Genomic DNA, 15,000 nt, shown 5'->3' with positions numbered 1-15,000 from the left:
CTGAATTTTCTTCTTTGCTTGAACAATTCCTTTAATGGAGAGACAGGTTGGGATTTTCCATGGGATGTAATGTGACAAATGATAATGTTGCTGTGGAGGACACAAGAAAATAGCTATTGTGGGATAAAAAAAAGAGCAAATGAGACCAGAAACCGTATGCATATTACACAACAGCACAGGATTGGTTTATATATGCTAATTACCAGTTTCTGTAATAAGCGATTTATCGTTCGTTTATTTATTGTTGTGAATTGCATTATGGGATGTTGATCTCTGCTCTGTCGACTTTTGATGTTGAAAATTCAAATCTACAGTCTAACAAAGTGACTTTATTGACCATTTTAGTCCTTTGAAATAATGTATAAGAAATAATATAGGGAGAAATTAGTCTGTAAAATAGCAGAAAATGTACTGGGAGTTCATTACAAGGTTTTTGTACTGTAATAAACAACACGAACCCAGACAATATATCACTTTAAACTATTAAAATGGCTGCCTGTTAAGTTTCGTATTGAATTTAAAATATTGCTTCTTACATATAAAGCTTTAAATAATCTAGCTCCTGTTTATCTAACCAATCTTCTGTCTCGCTACAATCCAACTCGCTCTTTAAGATCTCAAAACTCAGGGCTTCTGGTAGTACCTAGAATAGCAAAGTCGAGTAAAGGAGGTCGAGCCTTCTCATTTATAGCTCCTAAACTCTGGAATAGCCTTCCTGATAACGTCCGAGGCTCAGACACACTCTCCCAATTCAAAACTAGATTAAAGACCTATCTGTTCAGTAAAGCATACACTTAGTGCACCACTTAGGGGGCTTCCACACAGGTTATGCATCTTGCTGATATACACTGTGAACATCAGCTACGCTAATTATTTTCTTTATTCTCCATTTCCACCTGGGGATACTCTTCCCGAGGCCCTCAGACTATGCAGAGTCACTGATTCGATCCAAGACCAACGACGAGATGATCCCAAGGTTTCCATATCCTGGACCTGGCCGAATCCTGAACAACTACTGCGATGGTCATGGAAGAGTGGAGAACATGAGACTGTTTCCTATGACGCTCCAGAGACAGACGAGTCTTCGCTGAGGCCAGCTTCCAGCCTCCGCCACTGAGACTGCAGCTCTGCACAAGACGTTTGGCCAGCGGAGAAATTAAAATGGTCGTGCCCAACTGAGTCTGGTTTCTCTCAAGGTTTTTTTTCTTCACTTCCGCCTTTAGTGAAGTTTTTTTTCCCTCTCCGCTGTGGCCACTGGCTTGCATGGTTCAGGATCTGTAGAGCTGCGCATCGTTGGATTTGCTCTTCAGTATTTGGACTCTCAGTAGTGATTATTAAACCACACTGAACTGAGCTCAACTGAACTGAACTTAAACACTACAAACTGAACTACACTGTTCCTATTTACTGTGACCTTTTATGTGAAGCTGCTTTGACACAATCTACATTGTATAAGCGCTATACAAATAAAGGTGAATTGAATTGAATTAAAATGTTAATAAAAGTCACTTTTTCGATCTTTTCAGGGTTAAAAGCTTGTAGAAGAAAGATCAAGATCCCATAATTTAAATCAAAAGCAGAAATAAATAAAAACATCAATCACAAAATATAGAAAACTGTTAATTTACAGATATTTTTTTACAGTGCAGATGTTAAGATGACATGAGGGGTAGGACGTAACTAAAGGTACAAAGCCCAGAAGTGCAGCAGAAGCACAGCGTATACTGAATCCAGACAGGAGGATTTCACTAACAAGGGATAGGGTGCGTCCCAAATCGCATACTTCTGCTCTATTCTTTACCATTTTGTTGTATAAGTAGTGCGTTCACACCGAAAGCTCTAAAAATAATAATAAGTGCACTTTAATTACCCAGATGATGCACTTATTCAACCGTGAATAATGAGTGTGGAATGATGGACACTTCACGCACTCAACAGCCGCTGCTTTGCTCATGTAGTGGAAGGGGCGGAGCTCAAGGGGCGGAGCTCAGGCGCTCAAGTTGGATTATTTATTTTGGATATTGAAAGCAAATTTATCCTACGAGAGTGATTATACCGCCTACCGATGGTGAATGTGGTTATACTCAAGGCAGATATTATTTGGTACTTTGGTCATTTATTTCTCTAATATGGCAACCATCATAAAAAAAATATTAGAGTTCCATTTGGGATGACACTACATATACTATGCTGTTGAGTGTGTAAGTGCATAAGTACATAGGGCATAAGTGCATAGTGTGCCATTTGGGACGCACTTATGGTGTTAAAAAAAAATTAAAATCCACAGAGACACCGAAGTCCAGTATGATTTAAAAACAGCATATGAAGGTCAAGACTTGTTATGCGTTCCGATTTGCATGTTATCCATCCCAAAAAGTATTTGGTAAAAAAGCTACTAATTATTTCGGTAACACTTTAATTGAAAAGGGTGTTCATAAGACTGTCATGAAACTATTAAAATCATGACATGACCCATGAATGAGATTTTATACAGGCTTGTTATGTCATTTTAAATGCAAAGATGACATGTTTGTTATGACAACTTGATATTACCAAGGCAACATAACTTGTCATAAACCTGTCATAAACATGACTGTCATGAGGTTGTTTTTTGAAATTTCTTGACATCAACTCAAGTGGTACAAATAATATTTGTCATTAAATATTAATGAGGCTATTATGATGGGAATAATAAATAAACGGCGTTACTAACGGTGATACTTTTTTCAGTGACGAGTAATCAAATGAATTACTCTTTCCTACAGTACAATGCTGTTGCCGTTACTGACAATAAAATAAGAGTTATTATAATTGAGAACACGGAGCGGTTTTCAGGCGAGCAGCCTCTCCCTCAGCTATAGGACGTCTTTTTCTCTGGGGTGTGCGTGTGTGCGTGTGCGTGTGTGTGTGTGTGTGTGTGTGTGTGTGCGTGTGTGTGTGTGTTCAGGGCTGGGGCGGACACATAACCAACCAGTGATGATGATTGGTGTGTCTGTGAACGTGGTGTAACTGAGAAAGCGAAGATTGGCTTTGATAGAGTACATTTCCATCGTTTGCCAATCAGGGGTAGAGTAGCGCAGGTGTTCACACACAAGCACGCGCACAGTCAGTCACACACATCAACGACCAGGACGACAGCAAATCCAACAAGTTAAAAGTTTGCAAACTGGAAATATAAGCACTACTTTTCCCTGGTTGAGGTGAAAGGCAAGAATATTTATGTTAATATTTATAACGATATGTTGAATTTGATTGTTGTCTTTCATTGTCCCACAACTACATCAAAATAGTGTAGATTAGTGTACAATGATTTATATTTATTTTGTGGTCATTCGACAAAGATTTTGTTAAAGTAACCCAATAGTTACTTTCCCTTGTAATTAGTTACTTTTACAATTATGTAACTCAGTTACTATTTGTGACAAGTAACTAGTAACTATAATTAATTACTCTTTAAAAAAGTGCCAAACACTGATTATAACATTATTTTATAGACACGGTGATGATATTTTAATGAGAAATTGATTGACAACTTGTGTTGCCTTTGCCACTCAGCTTTTGTAAGTAAAGAATTATAATGCTGTGTATTTGTATCTAGTATTTTTAAATAATTATTATTTTTTGATGTATTATAATTTTAATTATTGTGTTTTTTATGTCAAGCTGTAATATCTGCTATAAATCTTGCATATGGTTTGTCCAGTGTGATTGTAATCTCCATGTAGGGATGCAACGATTAACCAGTTTCACTATTAACCGCGGTTTAATTCGTCACTGTTCATTAATTGTAAAGAGCAAAACCGCTGCAACTTAAAGTTATGCTAATGGTGCGCTAGTTTAAAGTTTAGAGATAGTACACAGAGGCTAATACCCACGCACACTGTATTAATGGCTGAGGCTATTAACTAAGGGCCGTTTTGCAGGCAAGTTCGTTATTTCCAATGGAGGTGCGCGGGTTACGCGTGCATATTGCACTCACGCTTTCCAGGCACACCTTTGAAAGAATGCCGCAAAATATACACATATCTACTCCAAAGAGGAAAAGAAATACAAAATGAAAATACCCCAAACCTTTGTAATATACTGTAGTTGATCAAAAGTGCCTTTCAGACAGAGGATTAGCAAAGGTTTTTTGACTACATTTGTCTCTTTAAATAGGAAATACTTAGCTAATATAGATTTACATTCGACAAATACGTTTTTTATTCTTATTTTTATTCATTTATTCATTGTTCTGTCATTTATTTTCAGTGTAGAATTATTACTTCTGTTTAAATGTCAAAACTTTTTTCCATTTATTTTTAAGTCCAAAGAGAAATGGACTATTGTTTGTCTTTTATTATTATTAGTTTGTGCTTACTATTTAGTTACTGAGAAGCAATAAACAACACTTTAAAATAGAAGGAGTTTTCACATGATTTTCTAAACTAATAGTGTTTTGAAATTAATAAAAGGATAATAATCATGATTGTTCCTCAGACTATAATCGAACAACCAAAATCTACAATCGTTGCGTCCCTATCTCTATGTCAAATAAATCAAATAAAATCTAAATATTCACGACACAATTATAATAGCCTCGCGACAATCCTGCTGGTAAGCTGCAGAGGTAAGTTTAGAGTCTGTTATTGCTTTTTAAGAAACTTTCTGAAAACAAATGAATCTCACTCCTACGGGATGAACTGCTGGTCAAGGTAGGACAGAATGAATAGCCACTGACTAATAGCTTGAAAAGCTCGAAAATCTCTAAAAGTTAGTGAAGGTTATGCGACGTAAATCACCAAGTCCTTTTCAGCTAAATAGTCATCATTTTGATCACTTATAAAATAAATATTAACTGATAAAACATCTTGGACATGCAGCATTTATGAAGACAGGTTGGAAAAAATGCCTGTGATTAATAAAAATATGAATTAATGATTAATGAATAATAAGTACAAGGGGCTGTACGATATTGGAAAAATCTAGCATTGCGATTTTTTGTTATCAACACCAATATTGCAATATTGAGAATAATTTCACCAGATGACTTAATATTTTATTTGGAAAGACTTTATAATCTTAGATTGATTGGGATGATCCTGCACGTGAGTGGATCATGCATAAAACATGATAAATCTAATCTACAAGCATATATAAATATTCATTCATTCATTTTCTTTTCGGCTTAGTCCCTTTATTAATCTGGGGTCGCCACAGCGGAATGAACCACCAACTCATCCAGCATTTGTTTTATGCAGCGGATGCCCTTCCAGCTGCAACCCATCACTGGGAAACACATACACACTTATTCACACACACACACATACATAAACTACAGACAATTTAGCCTACCCAATTAACCTGTACCACATGTCTTTTGACTGTGGGGGAAACCAGAGCACCCGGAGGAAACCCACACAGACTCCATGCAAACCACACAGAAACGCCAACTGACCCAGCCGAGGCTCGAACCAGCGACCTTATTGCTGTGAGGCGATATGTATGAATACAATCAAGAAAAAGATAGAATTGAAATAAACTCTGTTTTATCATTTTCCAATTACAATTACTGTACAATTACAGTAATTGAATGATACAAATAAAATAATTCTATAAATCAATTAATCATTATTAAAGCTTTTATCCATTACATGCTTTTAAAATCATTAGAAATGCATGCAAATGGTAAATTAGAATTCAAACTCAACATTACATATATTGCGAATGAACACTTTGTGATATTGATGCTGAAACGATTTATTGTGCAGCCTTAATAAGTACTATAATAAAATATAAAGATGACAACATTCATACTAGGATTGGACTGTATAAAAATCTCTTCCAAAAAAACTCAAATTAGAGTGAGCGCCTAAACAAAACCACCTGAAGTGAAAACTGAACAAAAAGAATTGAGAATGAAACTGCATGTGAAAGTGCAACCATAAACGAAACTGCGTGGCTCTTAAAGTGACAGTGCGCTATATATTTTTAGCATTATTAATCAAACAAAAACAGACGAGGCAAAAACCACTCATTGCCCTTGACTAAAGAACTTTTGTAGCTTTCATAAAAAACAAGATCGGGGTGGCGACCTGCTGCAAACGCAGATCTGTGTAGGTCTACAGCACGGAGAGCGAGCTGAGAGAAGATCACATGAGCTCTACTGCTGCTCCTCTATTGGCTGTCGCTCAAGACAGTCACTCTTCATTTGCATAAAGTTGAAGGATTTTCAACTTTGTTGCGTCGATCGACACGCCCACCTGGTTGCCAACATTCGCTCTTGCTATCTTAGACGGAGGTCACCGGAAGTCACTCACTCTCTGTTGAAATGAACGGTTGCTTGTCGTTTTGCCGCTGCCAGCCGCTCGTAGTGTGAATGAGGCTTTACTTGTGATACATTTTTGTTCGTTTGTTTTTTACTATGTCCCATTTGGCTTCAGTATTAAGAATTGTGAAATTCAATGATCTTTGAAATGTAAAGCTGTAATAGCAACCTTATTTACAGGAGGAATATATAGGTCATTTGCCCAATGATAATCATTTTAAATAATTACAAAAAATTGACAACAAAAAAACAACAACAAACAAACATTTGTCCAATGACTAGCCTAGTTAATCTAATTAAATTGCACTTATACTACACTTATACTACACAATACTACCCAGCAGGCACAGAACATCAACATGACGTCAGATTGACGTTGTACCCAAACATCATGGGGACGCGTCGGCGCCAATAGCCTAGTGGTTAGTGTGTCGACATATAGCACCAAGGTGCTCACGGCGACCCAAGTTCGATTCCTGGATCGAGATCCTTTGCCAATCCTTCCCCTCTCTCTACTCCCTACACTTTCCTGTCTGTTAATCTCCACTGTCCTGTCATTAAAGGTTAAAACCCCTAAAAAATAATTATATAAAAACATCGTGGGGACGTTGCATTTTGTTTGCAAATGAAAATCAGGTTGATGTCAAAATCCGACGCCAATGTCCAACGTCTAACCTAAAATCAATAAAAAAAAAATCAACGTCCAATGATGTTACAGCTTGACGTTGTGTGGACGTTACCACTATAATGTCTATCAGATGTTGGATTTTGGTTCCCATACCTAACGAATAAAATGTTAATATTGGTTTAAAATGTTAGCTTGACGTTGTATTTTGGTCACTTTACAACACAACCAAAATCATCCAAATATCAACGTCATCATTGGACATCACAATAATGTTGTCCTTAGATGCTGGCTAAATAATCATGATTACAATTATGACCAAAATAGTTGGGATTATGATTTTACCCAAAAATTGAGGTGCCATAACAACACTATTACACTGTAAAAAAAGTGCTGGGTTCCACACAATGGATTTATGCAATAACACCATGAAGGAATTAAGTTAACTTGTTAGTTTTTACAAATTTATGTGGATTTAACTTAAAGGGCACATAGTTTACCTCTTTTTTATGATTTAATATTAATATTATGGTTCTTCTGAGTGTGTCAGTTTAGGTTCAGTTTAAAACACAATTCAGATTGTTTTATTATAATGTGTTAAAAAGTGTCATGTTGGGGGCGTGTCCACAGCTCGCTGATTTAGGGGTGTGTTGCTTCACATGTAGACTAGTTTCGGCTTCCCGCCCAACATAACAAGGGGGCGGGGCCATGACCCGCTCTGTGTTTGCAACACAGACAGGCAGATTGAAAGGAGGAGGAGAGGATCAGCATTCAGTCGTACATGTACGACTCGGACACAGACCAAGCAGATTGTACAAAATCATTTGTGTCTTTGTACAGTTTTACAGCCAACTGTGTGCTAGTTTCAAGTGCCGAGCTTGTACACAGAAACTAATAACCACGCACACTGAATTAACTTTGACTGAGGCACCGGATGCGCCGCTCGAAGCCGCGACACGGCACACCAGACACTCTCTGTGGCGCGGCAGAGACATGAAGTGTCCCGAATTGTCGCGCCACGTGTTTTTGAATTCTAAACATAGGTTTCTGCAGCGGTCTGAAGTATAAGGTAGACTCAATGAGAAGTACACATGTTTGCAAACCTACCTAAAGATACAACCAATAATTCTGATTAGAGCGATAATGTGGAGAATATTGATCTTGTGTTGAGCCCAATGAGCCTTGCATCTAAAAATAGAGCTAGCGTGTTCCTTTAGTGATATCGCTTCGACTCACGCTGAAAATGGCGGACGTGAATCAACAAACTGAGGATATGATGACGCGCCTGTCAATCAATATTGGTGGGCGGGGGGGACCGCTCTCCTACCTAAAGTTGCGGTCGGTTTAAAAACAGCTCCAATTGGTCCTCCGTTTTTTATGTTGTTAAATTGAAAAAAAAAGCACTGGGTGTGCTTATATCACCTCAATATGACGGTCTATACACCATACATGCACATATGTCTGTCCAAACAGCTTGAAAAGTAGATTTTTTACCATAGGTGCCCTTTTAAACAATGAAAAAAATCAAGAATTGTATTGTTTCAACTCAATTTAAATACGTAGTTTGAACAAACAGCAAACTTGTTTTTTTAAGTGACTTAACAGCTTGCTTGACTTATAAAATTAAGTTAGAACAGGATTAACTTAGTTTATTAAGTTAAAATGAGCTAAAACATATACTGTCGTGACTAACTGATCATATCATCTTTACAGTGTACTTTTGCAAATTCACCTCTGCTGTACTTTAATCCCTCTCTCCTACACTACACCAGTTGACAACATACTTTAAACAAAAGAGACTCGTGATTCATGAATCTGAGGTTTAATCACTCACACAGCACTATTTTACACCAAAATACAGTCCTAGCATTGATTTATATTTCAGTCTATATAGTTGAGTTTTCCAGTAAGCTCTTGTGAGCAGAGATGACGGTATTGGTCTGTCAGATGTGAGTCAGCCTAGCTGGTATAAACAATGTTTCAGGTTTGTTTACACTGGTGCTTGCCCACGCAGAAGTCTACGACAGTCTCCTACAGCACACAAATGAGGGCCGGGAGAGGAATAGAGAGCGAGAACGTGATTTAAATGCAACAAAACAAAGTAAAAGATCCAAATACTGACGCTGAAAGACTTCCAAATTGGCTGGTTTTATTGGTTTTGGATGCCACGCAGTGAAAAAGACAACCACCCAGTGGGGTTTACGAGTATAAAGAAAGGCCTGACATGCATGACTGTGCGAAGATGCACTTTTTTTTTTATCTGTCAAAGGGTCAGGACTGTCTGGGATCAAGTTCAGCTGTCGTGACAATCAGAATAGACCATCTGTGCCTAATGATATATCATTTCTGTCATTTTTAGCAGCCGTACAGTACTGTGCAAAAGTTTTGGCCACCACCAGCTTCGGGAGCCTTAGATTTTTGCACAAATCTATCTATCTAATAGGAATGGAGCAAGTGCAAGGTCATTACTTTTGGGTGAATTATACCTTTAATGTACAACCAGAAAAAATGGGAAACGTGCACAATATTCAGAACAAAATGACTTTCACAATCAAAAGACTAGCATTAATATGACGCATATTAATATAAAGTGTGTTTAACGTGACCTCTTCAATACCAAGCAACAGTTTGGACTTTTTTTTTATTGAGTCTTTTCTGAAATTCATTCATTCATTTTCTTTTCGGCTTAGTCCCTTTATGAATCCGGGGTCGCCACAGTGGAATGAACCACCAACTTATCCAGCATACGTTTTAAGCAGCTGCAACCCATCACTGGGAAACATCATACACTCTCATTCATTCACATACATACACTATGGCCAATTTAGCTCACCCAATTCACCTGTACCGCATATCTTTGGACTTGTGGGGGAAACCGGAGCACCCAGAGGAAACCCACGCGAACACGGGGAGAACATGCAAACTCCACACAGAAATGCCAACTGACCCAGTTGAGGCTCGAACCAGTGACCTACTTGCTGTGAGGCGATCGTCCTACCCACTGCGCCAATTCTCTTTTCTGAAATAACGTGGTATTTATTATCAAGCATTTTTCAGCATTTCTAAGAGTTCTTCTTTAGAGTTAGCATGTTCTACTTTATCTTTTTCTCTCCTGATGAATCTCATACTACCTATAATGCTGCATATACATACTGTATATAATATTCAGGTTTGGACTCTGTGGAGGCCATTTCATGACTGTCTTTGTTTCATCAGCTGTTTTTTTTATCTCCAAATATTCATTAGCAGTGTGTTTGGGATCATTATCATGTTGAAAAATAAAAATATTACAAAATAGGTGCTGTCTAGTAGGAATTACATGACAAATTAAAACCAGTCTGTACTTTTCAACATCCAGAATCCCATCAGTTCAGGCAATATTGACAACAGCTCAGGCAGAAACGCAGATCAAACCACGACAGAAACTCCAGTATTTTTCATTCATTCTTCCATCTCTCTCCAACTCCTTCTTCGATATGTCTTAAACAATTAGAGGATAAGAATTAATATATAATGTCATTATACTCTCACTAAAAAACAAATGTAACTGGGGGCCTAAAATAGGATCTTAAAATGAAATCTGCACAGCAAATGTATTTCTGTTTTGTATTTTTATTTTGCTTATTGTATTCGTGTTGTTGTGTGTGAGATTTTGTATAAAGACAATTCTCTATCCCCATGTGGATAGACAATACATTTCTTTTCAATTGAATTGAATTGAATTAAATCAGCATGTTTAGAAAAAGAATATAGATGACAAGGAAAGATTTCCACTCATGATGATCGTGTCAGCTTATACAGTTGACTACAGTATTCTTTTTCCCCAAGTGGTGTTTAGCAGTACAAAAGACCATATATATGTTTAAAAAAAATGTAAAAACTGCAATGGTTAATATTATTAGCCCCTAGGGCTGTGCGATTTGGGGAAAATATCTAATTGAAATTTTTATGACAGATATTGCGATTGCGATTTTATTTGCGATTTAATTTCGTAGTCAAGCTTCAGCTCAAGAATCTGTAAGCCGTGGCAACAATTCCACGACAGCTCTTAATTAAAAAATGAACCGTTTTTGTTTGGTGTCTGTGACTTTTAAGCCAAAATATTCCCATATTACCAATGCTGTTTTTCTTTGATATTATTTGTCTTTGTCTATTAATGGTTCTGATGCAGCAGATGACATTATCCCACATTATCCTGCGCTTTTCTGCTTGTTTTCTTTTTTGATTGTGAGTGTTCCACATAGTTTTGTTGTGCAATTCTGATTGTGCAGAACGAAAGTACGCTCACTAAATTAGCTAGTAAAGACTATCACACACAGCCGGCAGTCACGCATTTGTTCTGAGTGGGGGAAATTAAATAATACATATTTCGTGTCGCAGCCTTTTGCGATTCGATTTTGATTAATCGCACAGCCCTACTAGCCCCCTTCCTTTATTTTGATTGGCTACAGAAAAACAAAATTGTCCAATGACTTGCCTAATTATCCTAACTTGCCTAGTTAATCTAATTAAATTGCATTTTAAGCTGAATACTACCCAGCAGACACAGGACATCAACATGACGTTAGATTGACGTTATACCTAAACGTCGTGGAGACGTTGCATTTTGTTTGGGAATGAATATCGGGTTGACCTCAAAACCTAACATCAGGCCGACATCAATGTCCAACATTCAACCTAAAATCAACCAAATATATTACAGCTGGACGTTGTGTGGACGTTACCACTATGATGTCTATCAGACATTGGATGTCGGTTGCCATACCTGACGAATAAATGACAGTATTTGATGTTAATATGACGTTGGTTTAAGATGTTGGCTGGACGTAGGATTTTGGTCACGTTCCAACACAACCTAAAAACAACCAAATATCAACGTCATTTGATGTTATTATTGGACGTCAAAATAACGCTGTCCTTAGTCGCTGACTAGACATTGAATTTTGGTCACCTGACATCACAACCTAAATCTAATCTAATATTAACATCTTATGACGCCGTGTGCCTTTGGGTAATATTTTGAAAAATATATAGTAAAATATTATGTACTGTCGAAGGCAAAGAAAATTTATTACAACTATTTTGTTTAAAATGTGTTGGGAAAAAAAACTCTTTGTTAAACAGCACTTGGAAAACTAATAATAGGCTAATAGTTTTGTCTCCAACTGTATCTATAACGTCTATACGGTTAACACTGTGTACTGTTAAATTGAAAAGGCTGAAAAAACAAAGCAAGACACAGTAAAGCCATTCAAACTAAAACGAAGGCCAAAAGTTGAAGTTAACAAAGATTTCAAACATCAGCAACTTCTAGTTCAGTTTTAGAATGGTCAATATAAAGAATTATTAACAATGGACTACTATTTAATTGATTTATATTAATATAATTGCTGGTATTGGAAGCGTTGGAATAAATATATGTTTTATTAAAGGTGTTATAGCATGTACATTCAAGATTGTATTGTGCTTTTGTATTTATAGGATGCAGGACTAAGAGTCTAACACAAAAGGATTGAATGCTCATTGTTGAATGGAATGATTTCAGAGTAAATGAGTCCACCCTGAAATCTATATTAACCAGTCAGTATCAAAAATACAGCTCGTTACATTCTGCAGATGTGTGAAATGCAACGGCGCAGGAAAACTTAGCTCGCCATCTAAAAACGGGTTTCTAGCACATCCATCACCTGCAGTGCGAGTCTCATGTCACTCATTCAGACAACTGCACCATCAGTTCCCCTTCACGTCACATGGGAGAGTCTGTAAGACGCCTGACAGTGACCGAAGCGAGTTTGGGAGTGATAATGGGCACTTACGGCTGTCGTAGCAGATGTTGCCGAGGGCTCGTCCCGTCTGGAGCAGTATTTCCTGGTCCTTACAGTTTAGCAGCTGAACCAGCGGAGGAATGAGTCCTGCTTCCACACACGGGCTCCTCATGAATTCTGCAAGAAAAACCCAACAGTTTCAACTCATTAAAGGGGATTATTATTACTTTTATTACTTATACGCCCCTTTTCAGGATGTAAATTACGTCTCTGATGTCTCTTGAGTGTGTATGTGAAGTTTCAGCTTAAAATACCACACAAATAGTGTTTAATAACTCTTTGAAACTGACCCTTTTAGGATTTGTTCCCAATAGACTACATTTACATGGACATCAGTAATCAAATTACTTGCCTTAATCTAATTAAGAGAAGTTTACATGAGTTGCTTTTTGAATGTTCCTTTCATGATCCCGTTTTACATGTTATAACATATAATTAGATTAACGTCATTGCGTCAGCGCGTGATCCACAATTCCTCTGGAGTTTTATGTAACTTCGGGTGTTTAATTTTTTAATTTGTCGACTTTAACTGCAGTTTGGCACTTTCACTTTCATTCAGGAACATTTCATGCATGCCCCCCGTGAAAAACGAGATATTGTATGCAACTATGAACTGCTGAAAGAGTGCACTTTTCATACCGCATGCTGAATTGGAGGAAAAAGACCTCACGTTTCACGATGCAGGTGTCTGTGGTCTTCACTGACTCTGTAGGTGCAGATAATAGTGTCAAACCGCCGTGTGTGTCACATGCTTTTTAGATCAGTGTTTTAAAGGTAGTTAAGCCTTTTATTTTTATACCGATGTAACAGAGTCGAGCAGAACTTAAAGACAGACACAAAAGAGATTTTTTTTATTACTGAAATCACAAATAATGTAGAAAATAGATGTTAAATGCAAATGTTTGACTGTGCACAAACAAAAAAGCTATTTGAAAATTAGACTTAATTAGTTTATGACAACTGAAGCTGAACGCAAGATTCAGGAGGCAGAGACTATGCAGGCAGAGAATAGGTAGGTTAATATTTTAAGATAATTTTTAAATAATTTTTTAAGTTACTATTTTAAAGACAAAAATTATTAATTGTATCAGTGCCAATAGCCTAGAGGTTAAGCGCACTGACATATAGCAAGGATGCTCACAGCAACCCGAGTTCGATTCCCAGGTCAATTCAATTCAATTAAATTCACCTTTATTTGTGTAGCGCTTGTACAATGTAGATTGTGTCAAAGCAGCTTCACATAAAAGGTCATAGTAAATAGGAACAGTGTAGTTCAGTTTGTAGTGTTTAAGTTCAGTTCAGTTTAGCTCAGTTCAGTGTGGTTTAATAATCACTACTGAGAGTCCAAATATTGAAGAGCAAAACCAACGATGCACAGCTCTATAGATCCTGAACCATGCAAGCCAGTGGCGACAGGTTCTTTGCTAATCCTTCCGGTCTGTCTGCTCCTCATGATTTCCTGTCAATTCTCTACATTGCTCTATCCATTAAAGGTTAAAAACCCCTATAAAAATATTAAATAAAAAAATATATATATATTTATTGTTAAGAGAAAAATTCCCTGAATACACATACAAACACTATTTTGGATTTAACTTCATGTAATTTGTTAATATTTCTATTTAATTTAAGTTTTTTACAAAAATAATAGGTTCTTCAGAAGACTTAAAAATGCACCCACAATTCTAGAATCCTCAACACATTTCATTTGATTTCAAACATTTACAACAGATTTATTTAAACGTCCCATGAAATTGAAATTAAAATTTTAGATGTGAAGAAGCCGATTTAGCTCATAGTTTTGTATTCTGTCATAAAATACAGGGAATCTGGGATGAGGTTTTTAAAATGCTCTCAGATGTCCTTGATCGACAGTTGGATCCTGACCCAGTGCTTATTATATTAGAACATTCTGATTATACATATTCACTGAACAGTGCACAACAGGCATTCCCCTTACATATTGTTTGATAACAGCCAAAAATCTGTTATTATTGTTCAGGAAAAATGTTAATCCTCGGCTTGAAGAATTGATATTTACTCTGCACTTGGAATGAAGATGTCTTTTAAAAGGCAGCATAGGACAATGTCACAAGATTTGAGGCCCTTCTGTCATGTTATGGAGGGAATTATTTTCCCCCAAGCAATGTATTGTAACTTAGAAGTTGTTTTGATTATCGCTGTATTGTATACTTACAGTACAGGCTGGGTTTGGGGTGTTTGTTTTTGTGGGCTTTTTTTTT

General features: G+C 36.9%; 1 protein-coding gene across 3 annotated transcripts in view; it reads right to left on the bottom strand.

Moving 5' to 3' along the window:
- rap1gds1 (RAP1, GTP-GDP dissociation stimulator 1) overlaps positions 1-15,000 on the bottom strand; it is a 93,343-nt gene that overhangs the window by 60,385 nt on the left and 17,958 nt on the right. For all 3 annotated transcript variants that reach the window (XM_056462404.1, XM_056462405.1, XM_056462406.1), the window contains exon 4: positions 12,749-12,874. In XM_056462404.1, coding sequence (XP_056318379.1) covers positions 12,749-12,874 — 126 coding nt within the window. The remainder of the gene's footprint in view (positions 1-12,748; positions 12,875-15,000) is intronic.

Source organism: Danio aesculapii, chromosome 7, assembly GCF_903798145.1.
Source record: "Danio aesculapii chromosome 7, fDanAes4.1, whole genome shotgun sequence".
Classification (NCBI taxonomy): domain Eukaryota; kingdom Metazoa; phylum Chordata; class Actinopteri; order Cypriniformes; family Danionidae; genus Danio; species Danio aesculapii.
The sequence above is the reverse complement of the archived record's forward strand: the minus strand, read 5'-3'. Positions and strand labels throughout refer to the sequence as shown.